At 44.7% G+C, this 15,553-nt stretch overlaps 1 protein-coding gene across 1 annotated transcript in view; it reads left to right on the top strand.

Moving 5' to 3' along the window:
• Positions 1 to 14,139, top strand: part of CPAMD8 (C3 and PZP like alpha-2-macroglobulin domain containing 8) — a 265,715-nt gene extending 251,576 nt beyond the window's left edge. The window contains exons 40-43 of the mRNA XM_073656527.1: positions 4,306 to 4,518; positions 5,001 to 5,072; positions 10,812 to 10,983; positions 11,186 to 14,139. Coding sequence (XP_073512628.1) covers positions 4,306 to 4,518; positions 5,001 to 5,072; positions 10,812 to 10,983; position 11,186 — 458 coding nt within the window. The 3' untranslated portion in view covers positions 11,187 to 14,139. The remainder of the gene's footprint in view (positions 1 to 4,305; positions 4,519 to 5,000; positions 5,073 to 10,811; positions 10,984 to 11,185) is intronic.
• The last annotated feature ends 1,414 nt before the right edge of the window (positions 14,140 to 15,553 follow it).

Genomic DNA, 15,553 nt, shown 5'->3' with positions numbered 1-15,553 from the left:
GCCAACAGGCTGTACTGAAGCTAATGCGCTTAGGTGACACAACGCTGAAGAGTTGTGGACAGCTCTGAAAGAGCAGGCTGATCTGTGGCTGACACCGCTGAACCTACAGCCAGGCATGGTCGTGTGTGACAATGGCCGGAACCTGGTGGCGGCTCTGAGGCGAGGTGAGCTCACACACGTACCATGCCTGGCCCATGTGCTTAACCTCATGGTTCAGCGGTTTCTCAAAACCTACCCGGATCTGTCGGATCTGCTTGTCAAAGTACGCCGCCTGTGTGCCCATTTTAGAAAGTCAGCTACAGCTTCCGCCGCTCTTGCTGTGCTTCAGCAGCGTTTGCAGCTTCCAGCTCACCGACTGATCTGCGATGTCCCCACGCTTTGGAACTCTACATTACAGATGTTGGGAAGAATTTGTGAGCAGAAGAGGGCAGTTGTTGACTACCATCATCAACAAGGCCGTCGGTATTCAGGTCAGACTCCACACATAAAACCTCAGGAGTGGACATGGATGTCAGACATATGAACCATCCTCCAAAACTTTGAGGACTCCACCAGGATGGTGAGCGGCGATGATGCCATAATTAGCGTCACCATCCCACTTCTGTCTTCTGAAACACTCTCTGCTCTCAATTAAAGAGGATGCATTGCAGGCGGAGCACGATGAGATGGAGCAAAGAACCATACAGGGTGATTACACACAGCCCAGCCTCATCTCATCCCAATGTGGATTGGGTGACAATGAGGAAGAGGAGGAGGAGGAGGAAGAACAGGAGCTAGTTTCCTGCGCCATAGAGAGTACTACCTGCACAACTGTCATACCGTCTGTTCAGCGTGGATGGCCTGAAGACAGGGAGGAGGAGGAGAGCATGGTCAGTCGACCTCTTGGTGACGATACGAAAGTCTTGCCTCTTTGCAGTCTGGCACACATGGCTGAGTTTATTTTACACTACCTTTCCCGTGACCCTCGCGTTGTACAAATTTTGAGTGACAGTCATTACTGGTTGGTGACTCTTCTAGACCCACGCTACAGGGAAAATTTTATGTCTCGTATTCCTTTGCAGGACAGGCCTAATAAAATGGGGCAGTACGAGAAGGCCCCTGTTGCGGAATTAGTGAAAAAATTCCCATTTGAAAACGCTGGCGGCAGAGGTCACAGTTTGTTGGACAACCAAGGAGTACAGGCGAGAGAGCCACAAATGCAATCCAGCAGAGGCAGGGGAACACTGTCAAAGTTCTGGAACAGTTTTCTCAGACCCTCCCATTGCAGAGGTCCTGAGGCAGGGAGTACTCTCACAAGGAGTGCAAAGTTTCGGAAGATGGTGAGGAAGTACTTTGCCGACCGTACCAACGTCCTCCGTGATTCCTCTGTGCCTTATAATTATTGGGTATCCAAGCTGGACACGTGGCATGAACTGTCTCTCTATTCCTTGGAGCTCCTGGCCTGCCCTGCCGCCAGCGTTTTATCAGAGCTGGTTTTTAGTGCCACCGGTGAAATTATAACCAATAGGGACATCCGCCTGTCAACTGAAAATGCTGACAGGCTGACTCTTATAAAAATGAACAAGGGCTAGATTGGGCCAGACTTCTCAACACCATCGAATGATAGCAGAATAACATAAACTCAAATACAGTGTCTTTTTTTTGGGGAGGTCTAACTCTATTCCCATCCACCTCTGTCTTCACACCCAGACATGGGTATACTCTTCCTGATTTTGTCTATTTGCTCTTGTCCTCCTCATCCTCCACCACCATATCACCACCATATGTACCATATCAAAATATCTACGTCTCTTGCAAGGGGCATTGGAGTTCCTCCAATTTTTTGGCAGCCGTTGCTTCACTACATAGGCAAACACTATGGGAGACCCACTTCCTAATAATGGGAACATTGTTTTTAGGAGGCTCTCTGAACCCTACGTCTCTTGCAAGGGGCATTGGAGTGCTTCCAAATTTTTGGTAGCCCTTGCAGTCACTGGATACGCAATAACAGTATAGGAGACCCACTCGTTAATAATGGGAACAACAAAGCGTAGCCAGCTGATGGCTCTCTAACAATAGTGAGGGCCGACTTCTGGCCCTTTAAGAATAGGCTTTGTGACTTTCAGAGTCCCTCCATCATAAATGAAACATGATGTGTCTGATGATGTGTCACACACCACATGGCCAGATAAGGTTGTAAAATGTTAAAATTACATTTCCCGGTGAATGCATTTGTCTTAAAAAATAATGTAAAAAAAAACACAGTAGGATCTTTCTTTAGTATAAAACCAGAGTCACCAATGTAACCTCAATGTAATCACATTGTTCAGCTCCTGCACCTCCTCCTCCAGTTCGGCCTCCATCTCCGAAATGACCACATCAGTCACAAGCTGAAAGCACTGCCAAACTGCCTTGGCCAAGCGGCAACAGGCTATGCTGAAGATAACATGCTTAATGCTTGGGTAACAAACCGCCCACTGCTGCAGAGTTGTTGAAACCTGTAACACAGCAGCCTGATCTGTGGCTCTTACCGCTGAACATACAGCCAGGCATGGTCGTGTGTGACAATGGGTGGAACCTGGTGACGGAGAAATGACAGCCGGAGTAGATACGGTTTCCCAAAAGTCAGTTCTTTTACCAAGCTAAAAAATATGGCTGTGGTGAAACAAGCTGTGGACTGGCTCCGTACCGTCCCTGGCCACATTCACCTGTCCACGTGTTTGTGGTTAGGCTGTCCTTCCCAGTAAGTGCACTGGGGAGGGCACGGGTAATGTTGTAGGACCCGTGCTTGAGGAAGGCGAAGACGACACCGGGACAAATAGTGGCGGCTGGGGGCCGAGTATGGACACCCGGCTGCCGCCGCCATAAGGTTGTGGACAGCTTCCGCCTCCACAAGCCTAAAAGGCCACATTTCAAGTGCAAGCAGCTGTCACACGTTTCAATGTGCGGATGGTACCCGGGTTTGGTGAAGAGGAGACTCTCCTCCAGACCCGGGTACCATAGTACCTGTAAAAAAAAAAGAATAAAAATAAAAAATATACATTATACTTACCTTCTGATGGCTCGCGGTCTTCATAGAGATCCATCCGGTGACCCCGGCAGCTCGCGATGGTCTAAAATGACGTCGGCGGTTGCGTTACTCGTCACATGACTAAATGATGTCATGGAAGGTCCTTTTAGACCACTGCGAGACATCGGGGACACCGGACGGATCGGATAAGGACACCGGGGGCCATCAGAAGGTATGTATAATATTTATTTTTTACCATTCTTTCGGTCACACTATATAAATCCATGCCGTTTGCATGGATTTATATAGTGTGACCAAGTTGTCAAGCACTTTCCAAGTGAAAGCGCTTGACAACCCTCATGCGGAAATGCATGTGAAGAACGCTTCACATCTGCTTGTCCCTGGAAGGAAAAGCGCATGTACAATCCGCATGTACAATCCGCATGTACAATCCGCATGCTTTTTTTCTGCCAGGGAGATGCTGAAATGCTCAGGAAAAATCCGGAGCATTTCTGCATTGTGGGCACATAGCCTAAGATATACCTCTCAGCTGTCCCAGATTAAAAAAAAGTCCTGAATTTGGGGATCTGTCCTGCTGTTTCGGGAAGTTGGGGTTATATCTGTATCTGTGGCCTCAGGACACAAATACAGTTGGACCGAAATGCACAGCAGGGAGCCGACAGATTCCTGATACCCCAATCTGTCTATGTAGAGACTGAAGATTGTGCAAGTATCTTTCAAATTAAGTGACATTCTTACAGAATATCACATGACTGGACAGCAGAGACCAGCTCAGTCATCAGTGCAAGTTTGCAAGTAAGTGCGATGCTTGTGTGGATGCATTATACTGGGTGGAGGAGCTGTGGGGGCATCATACTGTGTGTGAGGGGCACTGTGGGGACCATTGCAAGGGTACCATACTGTGTGAAAACACTAATGGTCTGGACTAGGAACAGTATTTCTGTGTGGGCATATTAAAAGACCCTGCGAGGTTAGAAAAAAAAATGACCATGGCACATCCCACATTATGTCTTCCTCTTTGCTAACTTTCACAGTTGGGAGGTATGTCTATGGGACTGCAGCAGGTAGTTAACAACAGCCTATAGACTATGAATGGTTTACATGCATGGTGCACATGCTCGACCATCCCCATTCAAATGGGGCTCTGGAGATTTCAGTGGTCTTACCACCAGTGATCGGTAACCTATCTAACTTACCGTCTTGGGAAATCCTCCATGTTCTAAATAGTTCACATAGGGTATTGTGCTGCGAGTAACAACAGAATTAAAGTGAGCAGACTATGATTTTTATTACAGGTTTCACTCCCACTGGTCCATGTTCTAGTGGATATCCATGCCCTGAAGAGGAACATTTTGAACGTTGCATGTGCTACCGAGACTGTGGATATGATGGTGACCCAGTGTGCGGATCTGATGGTGTCCTCTATCAGAACCAATGTCAGGTGGAAGTTACTGCATGCAGGAATAACACCAGGATAGAGCGTGTGCCAATGTCACATTGCATCCCAGGTAAGAGCTAAATGTATTTAATCTGCAAATCTGCTTGCACTTAAAAGTAGATTGTTTCAGGTTTATTGTTTTTTTTTTCCTGTTTTCCCTTATGAGCAGCATTTCATAGGCTGCTGAGCCTAACATGGCTTATTCCAACCCTGGATATCAATTTTATTAGAACAGTTTTCTGGAATTATTATCCAACCCCCTGGTCTGATAATCAGGTGACTTGGCATGTCCCCACAATTGTAGCTAGGCATTTCTTCACCCAGAGCCAAGAATCATTTAGGTGTCCAGGGCCGATCCAATACCTAAGTCAAATATGTCCCAGCTATGTCCTTATAATACAATGTATTTTTGACAGCAGTTATATTTGAAATGCCTATGTATACTATGTGCTTGTGTTTTTCTGCTGCAACCACTTTTTGTGTATTTCTTTGATTTGCCATTTCTGTCAGATTTTATAATGAACTCTATATTCTTCCTATTGTTTACAACAGATGAAAATACATCAGAAGAAGAAGTGTACACTGTCCCATTGCCAGAAATGGAGCCATCTCGAAAAAAAGCAGGTAGTTATGGTGGAAGTCACTGAACAGCAAACCTTGCTAGAAAATGTCTCTGTACTTTAATGAAACCATCCAAATATACAATGAACCAGAATACAATCATATCATCCAATAATGTCTTCTGCATACGAGGTACAAATTGTCAGGAAGGAAAATATTGTGCTGACAAGGCAAAACAAAGGGGTACGAAAATTCAGGTGAATTGGAGCATTCAGGGTGTTCTTCTTTATTTACCCAGTACACCCTGTAAATTAAACCTAGTAACTGCCCTGAGCTGGAATGGTACACCAGACCCAGTGCTGGGAGCGGATCCAGGATTGAAATCTAGAGACAAGGAAATGTAGCAAACCACGGCATTGGCAGATTGATTGGTTTGGTCATTATTTGTTTATTTATTCATCAGAACCCTAATTACATTCAGCCCCTAGACCAGTCCCCTGAAATTAATTCAGACCTCAGATCAGTCCCTAAATCGGTGCCGAACGCAGACCCCTAAATTCAGACTATTTAACCCTAGAACGCATGACCATAAAAATCTACTTTTTCACATACCTGGGGCCTTTTAGGCCCGTGTGCAAATAACATGGAATAACTCAAACAAAAATGACAAACCGCTATATACCTGAGGAATACCAAGAGTTTCAAAATTCTAACTAAAGTAATCTTGCAGAAAATTGAAAACAATTAACAGGGCGGGCCTGCGAGGCCCCAGGTATGCGTTCTAGGGTTAAAGAAAATACTCCCATTCTCTGCCAAACCAGACCCTCTAAATGAATTCATATCTCCAACCACATTCTCTCGTCCCCAGACCACAGGAATGGGTGTTTAGGGAAAGAAGCAGGGAGCTGGCGCACACCTGTGGAGTATGGCACACTTTGGCGCAGTTGTGGACATGATGCACCTGTGACCCGGAGGTGGTGGAGCATCTGACACTGATAGAAGGGGGCAGTTCAGGGGCTTTAATCAATTCTGTTTTTTGCTGATTGTCCATTAGTGATAGGGTGGAGATAGAGTCTTAACTTGACATCACATTGAAAGACGAAACTCTATTCACCTCCAGCATGAACAATTCACAGGTATCACTTGTCTCGCTTACACCCACGCCAGTGATCTGATATCAGCCATATCACTACTTAACATAAACTCTTTTGTTCCTCAAAATTAACTGCTATCTAAGTGTATTTGGCCCTTATAAACATCATATAAATATTTTCTTTGCAGAATTTAAAAGTGTTGCCTAGTTTAGAAACCTTGTTTAGCTCCCTAATACCTTGTATCCTGAGTTAATAGAGGGTGCCGTGACAGATAACAGGTGACCACTGGGATGAGAAACCTATTGTCATTAGACAATCCCTTTAAAATGATTGTAAATAAATTGCATTACTGAGTTTGTACTGATTTACAATCTACAGTTTGTAGTCTGTACACATGTAGTGTACAGCAATCTGATAGGGACTCAAGCGCTGCATAATAGGAGCTCAGCTAATCTGTAAGGGCAGTTTCCAGCAACAACCATCAGACCTATGAATGCAGTTTTAAATCATTCTTCATTTATGCTTACATCAGGGTTGGGGCTTGTGCCCTTTTAAAAATTGCTGTTGAATATACTGCTATATAACTGTACTAGCTATTGAACCCGTTCTACGCCCGGGTGGTGAGCATTTTTATTGGTATATGGTCTCCCATGCTGGTATGTGCTGCCCCCCTCCTTGTATTTGTGCTGCCCCCATCCTGTCCCCACCATCCAATCCTGGTATGCGTGGTACCCCTCACCCCCAATCCTGGTATGCGTGGCACCCCTCACCCCCAATCGTGGTATGCGTGGCACCCCTCACCCCCAATCGTGGTATGCGTGGCACCCCTCACCCCCAATCCTGGTAGGCATGGCACCCCTCACCCCCAATCCTGGTATGCGTGGCACCCCTCATCTCTATCCTGGTGTGTATGGTATCCCTCATCCTGGTATGCATGGCACCCTATCCCTCACTCCCAATCCCGGTATGCGTGGCACCCCTCACCCCCAATCCCGGTATGTGTGGCACCCCTCATCCCGGTATGCGTGGCACTCCTCACCCCCAATCCCGGTATGCGTGGCACCGTTCATCCCCAATCCCGGAATGCGTGGCACCCCTCATCCCCAATCCTGGTATGCATGGTCCCCTCACCCCCCAATCCTGGTATGCGTGTTACCCCTCACCCCCCAATCCTGGTATGCGTGGCACCCCTCACCCCCCAATCCTGGTATGCGTGGCACCCCTCACCCCCCAATCCTGGTATGCGTGGCACCCCTCACCCCCCAATCCTGGTATGCGTGGCACCCCTCACCCCCCAATCCTGGTATGCGTGGCACCCCTCACCCCCCAATCCTGGTATGTGTGGCACCCCTCACCCCCCAATCCTGGTCTGTGTGGTACCCCTCACCCCCAATCCTGGTATGTGTGATACCCCTCACCCCCCAATCCTGGTATGCGTGGTACCCCTCACCCCCCAATCCTGGTATGCGTGGTACCCCTCACCCCCAATCCTGGTATGTGTGGTACCCCTCACCCCCCAATCCTGATATATGCATGGTCCCCTCACCTCACAATCCTGTTATGTGTGGCCCCCTCATCCCTTTCACACTGTACACACATACAAAAAAAATAAACAGTTATACTCACCTTTCTTCTCTGTACTCCAGCGCTGCTGCGTCCTCTTCTGCCGGAGGCCGGGGGAGGAGTGTGGCGCCGGAGCACCGCGCTGTCCGGCGCCATTTTGCTGAAGACACACTGTAAATGTGTCTTCAGTAAAATGGCGCCAGATAGTGCAATGCGCACGCGCCGGTCAGACGCCTTCACTCCGCCCCTGGTCTCCAGCGAAGAGAGGCGCCGCGGCAACGCTCCTCCCGGTCAGGTAAGTATGGCGCCAGAGATCGCGGTATGTGTTCAGTGTCTACGCATACTGCGATCTCCGGCGCCATACACCTCCTCTTACCTGTAACGGCTGGATGCGTGCTTCTCTCTGGAGCCAGACTGCGCATCACGCATGCGCAGTCTATCGAGGCTTCGGACAGAAACACACATCCCGCCTTATATTATAGATGTAACTGTATAGGAATACTGTTGCCTGTATGTCTGATATTGACTACAAGAGTATTACTCAACCAAGCATATGCCACAAGGACACTCTTATGACAGGTTTGGCTTGATATGGAAATTTGCGCTTCTAGTAAATATTAATTTGGCAATTTAACATACAGTACACATAGCATATATAAAAGGTACAGTACAGACCAAAAGTTTGAACACACCTCATTTAAAGATTTTTCTGTATTTTCTTGACTATGAAAATTGTACATTCAGGCTGCGTGCCCACGTTGCGTATTACAAGCGTATATGCTGCGGAATTTCCGCAGCGTAAACGCTTGTAAAACGCATGTATATCCGCACCCCATGGTCCCCAATGGCATTCCGCAATGTCAATGCCCATGCTGCAGATTTTTCCGCAGCGTATATGCTGCAGTCAAGAATCCGCAGCATGTTCATTAATTTTGCGTTTCCGCATGCGGAATCAGTGTGCGGATGGTACCCAAGTCTGGAGGAGAGGAGACTCTCATCCAGACCTGGGTACCAAAGAACCTGTAAAAAAAAGAATAAAATAAAGTTTATACTTATCTTCTGATGTTTTCCCGCCGTCGCGCTGCTGTGTGAAGGACCTGCCATGTCATGAGTCATGTGACCCATCACATGACTCAATGACATCACCACAGGTCCTGCATACAACAGCGTGAGCAGCTCAACACTCTGGACGGGGCAGAGAATGCATCAGAAGGTGAGTATAAACTTTATTTTTTTATTTTTTACCATTCTGATTCTTTTTTTTTAACTATTACTTGGTCAAACTATATAAATCCATGCCGGTTGCATGGATTTATATAGTGTGAACAAGCTGTCAAGCACTTTTCCAAGTGATGCTTAAATCACTTGGAGAAGTGCTTGATAACCCGCATGCGGAAATGCATGCAAAGACACTGCAAAGACGCCTCACAAACGCTTCTACCTGGCGGGAAAACCGCATGTAAAATCCGCATAGCCTCACACAGAAGGCATCAAAACTATGAATTAACACATGTGGAATTATATACTTAGCAAAAAAGTGTGAAACAACTGGAAATATGTCTTATATTCTAGGTTCTTCAAAGTAGCCACCTTTTGCTTTGATGACTGCTTTGCACACTCTTGGCATTCTCTTGATGAGCTTCAAGAGGTAGTCACCGGAAATGGTCTTCCAACAATCTTGAAGGAGTTCCCAGAGATGCTTAGCACTTGTTGGCTCTTTTGCCTTCACTCTGCGATCCAGCTCACCCCAAACCATCTCGATTGGGTTCAGGTCTGGTGACTGTGGAGGCCAGGTCATCTGGCGTAGCACCCCATCACTCTCCTTCTTGGTCAAATAGCCCTTACACAGCCTGGAGGTGTGTTTGGGGGTCATTGTCCTGTTGAAAAATAAATGATGGTCCAACTAAACGCAAACCGGATGGAATAGCATGCCACTGCAAGATGCTGTGGTAGCCATGCTGGTTCAGTATGCCTTCAATTTTGAATAAATCCCAAACAGTGTCACCAGCAAAGCACCCCCACACCATCCCACCTCCTCCTCCACGCTTCACGGTGGGAACCAGGCATGTAGAATCCATCTGTTCACCTTGTCTGCGTCGCACAAAGACACGATGGTTGGAACCAAAGATCTCAAATTTGGACTCATCAGACCAAAGCACAGATATCCACTGGTCTAATGTCCATTCCTTGTGTTCTTTAGCCCAAATAAGTCTCTTCTGCTTGTTGCCTGTCCTTAGCAGTGGTTTCCTAGCCTCTATTTTACCATGAAGGCCTGCTGCACAAAGTCTCCTCTTAACAGTTGTTGTAGAGCTGTGTCTGCTGCTAGAACTCTGTGTGGCACTAACCTGGTCTCTAATCTGAGCTGCTGTTAACTTGCGATTTCTGAGGCTGGTGACTCGGATAAACTTATCCTCAGAAGCCGAGTTGACTCTTGGTCTTCCTTTCCTGGGGCGGTCCTCATGTGAGCCAGTTTCTTTGTAGCGCTTGATGGTTTTTGGAACTGCACTTGGGGACACTTTCAAAGTTTTCCCAATTTTTTGGACTGACTGACCTTCATTTCTTAAAGTAATGATGGCCACTCGTTTTTCTTTACTTAGCTCCTTTTTTCTTGCCATAATACAAATTCTAACAGTCTATTCAGTAGGACTATCAGCTGTGTATCCACCAGACTTCTGCACAACACAACTGATAGTCCCAACCCCATTTATAAGGCAATAAATCCCACTTATTAAACCTGACAGGGCACACCTGTGAAGTGAAAACCATTTCTGGTGACTACCTCTTGAAGCTCATCAAGAGAATGCCAAGAGTGTGCAAAGCAGTCATCAAAGCAAAAGGTGGCTACTTTGAAGAACCTATATATCAGACATATTTTCAGTTGTTTCACGCTTTTTTTTAAGTATATAATTCCACATGTGTTAATTCATAGTTTTGATGCCTTCAGTGTGAATGTACAATTTTCATAGTCATGAAAATACAGAAAAATCTTTAAATGAGAAGGTGGTCTGTACTGTACATCATCAATGCAATGTGAACGGTACCTAATTTCAGTTCTGGAACACAATTAGTTATCTGAATTAGAAGAACTAGAAAGCAGACTAAATAGCAATAATCAGATACCTAACTATACATTTTATTCACATAGAAGAAGAAATTCCTATTCACCAGCCAGAAGACTCCTATTATTCATATGAGTATGATACAGATCCATATGCTGCTGACACTGAAGATGGCATGGACTTTACCGTGGAGCTCACAACAGTTTCTGACTTGGCCGAGGACACAGGCAGAGTGGATACATCATCCATAACAGAATGGTAATGGCAGGTCCAAAATAATCCAGTCCACTACTCCACAGCTTCAAATCTAGTAATAGTCTCTTATAGAAGCAATACATTTCCATTGGAATCTTCTTTAAAACACTTACATCAAACTGCACATTCTATCTAAGACATTGTGCTACCTAGTTTTCTACAACTTGCTTAGTTTTCATGTCAACTTTTTTTTTTTTAAATTTAGAATCTGAAGGTCTGAAGAAAATCTTGATCGATGGAGGGCTGCTTCTGTTTGTAAAATTCTTGGTATCAGGAGTTTCCCGCTGGTTATAAAACTTATTTGGTATTCTATATCTTTTTTCCCTTAACCAGCCTAGTATACGTTTTATTTTCTATTTGTTTCTTTAAGACCACATTCAGTATTTGGTCAGTATTTTACATCAGTATTTGTAAGCCAAAACCAGGAGTGGGTGATCAATACAGAAGTGGTGACCAGTTTCTATTATACTTTTCCTCTGATTGTTCCACTCCTGGTTTTGGCTTACAGATACTGAGGTAATATACTGACCAAATACTGAACGTGTGAACATGGCCTTAAAATGTAAAGTTTCCCTATAATTGAGATTTAACAAATGTAGAACATTTTGAAGGAGAGGCGGCATGAAATTTTCCCCTGCCAAAAACCAAGAACCCTCCTCTTACCATTTGAGATAAAAGCAGACCTCTGCTGACTCCACTAACGCCATCATATTCAAATAATGTAGCTTTATAAGCTTCCTATCTAAGTTGTAACATGTTCCAGCGACCACATCAGAGCTTCATCGGGACCACTGTCTGCATGAACTGCAAGAGGAAATCAAGTCACTCGCTGAGACAAGACACTTCTAACCCTGTCTTTAGGCAAACCTTGGTTTTCTTCTTGTCACAGTCTTCGTTGCTTTTGTATATTGGTTTAAGTTCTTATTTTTTTATGTATATGAAAACCATGAGTGGATGATATGCATCTGTACAGATCTATAGCATCACGATTCCTGGCATATCGGGCAGTTTGTGCTTTGCATTTTGATGTGTAATGTTATCCATAAGATGAAAAAGAACCGAATGGGAGGAAGCCTTCTGCGTGTCTTGGTTTGTGGACCTATTCCCAGGTTTCCATAAGAAAAATAATAAAACTGCTTTACAAAACAATGGGGTTATCCAGGCTGAAGAGTATTTAGAGATGCAATATATTTTATGTGTTAAAATGTTCCTACATCATTTAGTTATTCTCTTGTTTGACTAAAAATGAGGAAGGTTACTTCTTCTCCAGTGCCAACATTATAATGAAATGACATACAGTTCCTATAAAATCTATCCTCACCCCCTCTATCATCTTGTATTGTGTAATAGCATTAATTAAATTAAAGAAATTGTCTAGAATTAGGAAAAAAAATTTGAATGGCGGCAGTCTTAAAAATGCGCTGTGTTCAGCACTTAACAGCAGAACCATATACAGTACTGGAGATGTTTTTCGTAAAAAGTCACTTTTTTTTTTATAAACCCTTTAATCAAAAATGTTTGATGGAGGTCAACTAAACAGACTGATTATGTAAGATAAAAACAGATCTCTACTTTGCCATTACTATGCTTCAGTCTCCCATACAGGCTCCATGAGATTACTGTGCTTTATGCCCTGCCACACAATTTCAGTGTATGGTTTGGACATGTTGCCCCTGAAAACACTTTCCTGTAGTTTTGGCTTAATTTTCGCAGTTATCTTGTTGAAAACTCTAAATCTTTTCCAAGTTACAGTTTCTCCAGACTTCCTCTGTTCAGCAGCTTTGTCTTCAGTATTTCTCTCTATGTTATTACCTGTATTATACGCTCTATCGTCTATTTCTGTTTATAAGCATCAATATTGTCTAAGTAGATCCATTGGGATTTAATAATATTACATAATATTGTTACTTATTAAATGAACAAGCCCAAAGAGTGTGAACACTTTTTATAGACACTACATTTTAATATACATTCCATGTCTAACAGTTAATATTGTGGCCTAGATGCACATAGATGCTATTGGTTATTCTTTCTGCTGCAAATGCAAAATTAAAAAGTGCCATCTCTCTGTTTCTTCTATTAAAAACCCTCCATTCTGTATTTCTCTTCTTGCAGCATTGCTAATCACCACAAACACATGTAAACCGCTGACCCTTTTCGGACTCCCTCAGTCCTCAGTCTTACCCCTCATTGACAGAGGGTGTGGTGAGCTGTTTACAGACCTTTGTTTCTATATACACATTCGGTGGCAAGTAATCTTTAAATATCCTGCCATTTTGTGTATACAGGAGATAGGCAAATCAATGCCGTGGCTATATATGCCCCCTCTCCTACGTCTGCTGATTCGCAATATGTAGGGTTCAGATGCAAAGGGTGAATACATCATTGCTAGATCAGAACTCGAATGAGAGGTAGAATTATAATCTCAAAATGATAGAATTATTGCTATTTAAGACTATTTACAAAGGTTCATTTTTCTGCTTTCGATGCATTGTAACATCATAACACTAAACAATCACCATTCAGGGGTCCAGCCAGCCTTACATCGTAACACTAAACGATCACAATTCAGGGGTCCAGCCAGCCTTACATCGTAACACTAAACAATCACCATTCAGGGGTCCAGCCAGCCTTACATCGTAACACTGAACAATCACCATTCAGGGGTCCAGCCAGCCTTACATCGTGACACTGAACAATCACCATTCAGGGGTCCAGCCAGCCTTACATCGTAACACTAAACAATCACCATTCAGGGGTGCAGCCAGCCTTACATCGTAACACTAAACAATCACCATTCAGGGGTCCAGCCAGCCTTACATCGTAACACTAAACAATCACCATTCAGGGGTCCAGCCAGCCTTACATCGTAACACTAAACGATCACAATTCAGGGGTCCAGCCAGCCTTACATCGTAACACTGAACAATCACCATTCAGGGGTCCAGCCAGCCTTACATCGTAACACTGAACAATCACCATTCAGGGGTCCAGCCAGCCTTACATCGTAACACTAAACAATCACCATTCAGGGGTGCAGCCAGCCTTACATCGTAACACTAAACAATCACCATTCAGGGGTGCAGCCAGCCTTACATCGTAACACTAAACAATCACCATTCAGGGGTGCAGCCAGCCTTACATCGTAACACTAAACAATCACCATTCAGGGGTCCAGCCAGCCTTACATCGTAACACTGAACAATCACCATTCAGGGGTGCAGCCAGCCTTACATCGTAACACTAAACAATCACCATTCAGGGGTCCAGCCAGCCTTACATCGTAACACTGAACAATCACCATTCAGGGGTCCAGCCAGCCTTACATCGTAACACTAAACAATCACCATTCAGGGGTCCAGCCAGGCTTACATCGTAACACTAAACAATCACAATTCAGGGGTCCAGCCAGCCTTACATCGTAACACTAAACAATCACCATTCAGGGGTCCAGCCAGCCTTACATCGTAACACTAAACAATCACCATTCAGGGGTCCAGCCAGCCTTACATCTTAACACTAAACAATCACCATTCAGGGGTCTAGCCAGCCTTACATCGTAACACTAAACAATCACCATTCAGGGGTCCAGCCAGCCTTACATCGTAACACTAAACAATCACCATTCAGGGGTCCAGCCAGCCTTACATCGTAACACTAAACAATCACCATTCAGGGGTCCAGCCAGCCTTACATCGTAACACTAAACAATCACCATTCAGGGGTCCAGCCAGCCTTACATCGTAACACTAAACAATCACCATTCAGGGGTCCAGCCAGCTTTACATCTTAACACTAAACAATCACCATTCAGGGGTCCAGCCAGCCTTACATCGTAACACTAAACAATCACCATTCAGGGGTCCAGCCAGCCTTACATCGTAACACTAAACAATCACCATTCAGGGGTCCAGCCAGCCTTACATCGTAACACTAAACAATCACCATTCAGGGGTCCAGCCAGCCTTACATCGTAACACTAAACAATCACCATTCAGGGGTCCAGCCAGCCTTACATCGTAACACTAAACAATCACCATTCAGGGGTCCAGCCAGCCTTACATCGTAACACTAAACAATCACCATTCAGGGGTCCAACCAGCCTTACATCGTAACACTAAACAATCACCATTCAGGGGTCCAGCCAGCCTTTAAGGATGCAAGCGGTAGAAGGTGCTGTCTTGTACAGCGAACCATGTTTGGTCATGTTTATGTGCTACACAGCCGCTGACAACGATAATGATTCATTCAAAAGAATATAGTAGGAATGATTATTTGGGGTTATTTCTAGTGACTTGTTTGGGGCACTTAACCAATTATCATTGGGGTCACGGGTCTGATGTGTTTTGTTTCCGCTAATGTCTTAGTATACTGTCCCTCATCTACAAAGACCAGGTAAACTTACATAAGTCTTAGGCTTTATTCACACTACCATTCGGAGCGTTGCTTGGCAGTCCTGGCAGAGGCGACAAAAGAATAAGTGCTGCATAAGTGCATACAATTTTTACCTTCAAAACAACAAATGCCACCATACAGTAGAACCTGCCAAGTCCAATTGTAATTGAATCCAGCA

The sequence above is a fragment of the Phyllobates terribilis genome, unplaced genomic scaffold, assembly GCF_046119375.1.
Source record: "Phyllobates terribilis strain yellow unplaced genomic scaffold, ASM4611937v1 Scaffold_1__5_contigs__length_1240528914, whole genome shotgun sequence".
In the NCBI taxonomy this organism is placed as follows: Eukaryota; Metazoa; Chordata; class Amphibia; order Anura; family Dendrobatidae; genus Phyllobates; species Phyllobates terribilis.
The sequence above is the reverse complement of the archived record's forward strand: the minus strand, read 5'-3'. Positions and strand labels throughout refer to the sequence as shown.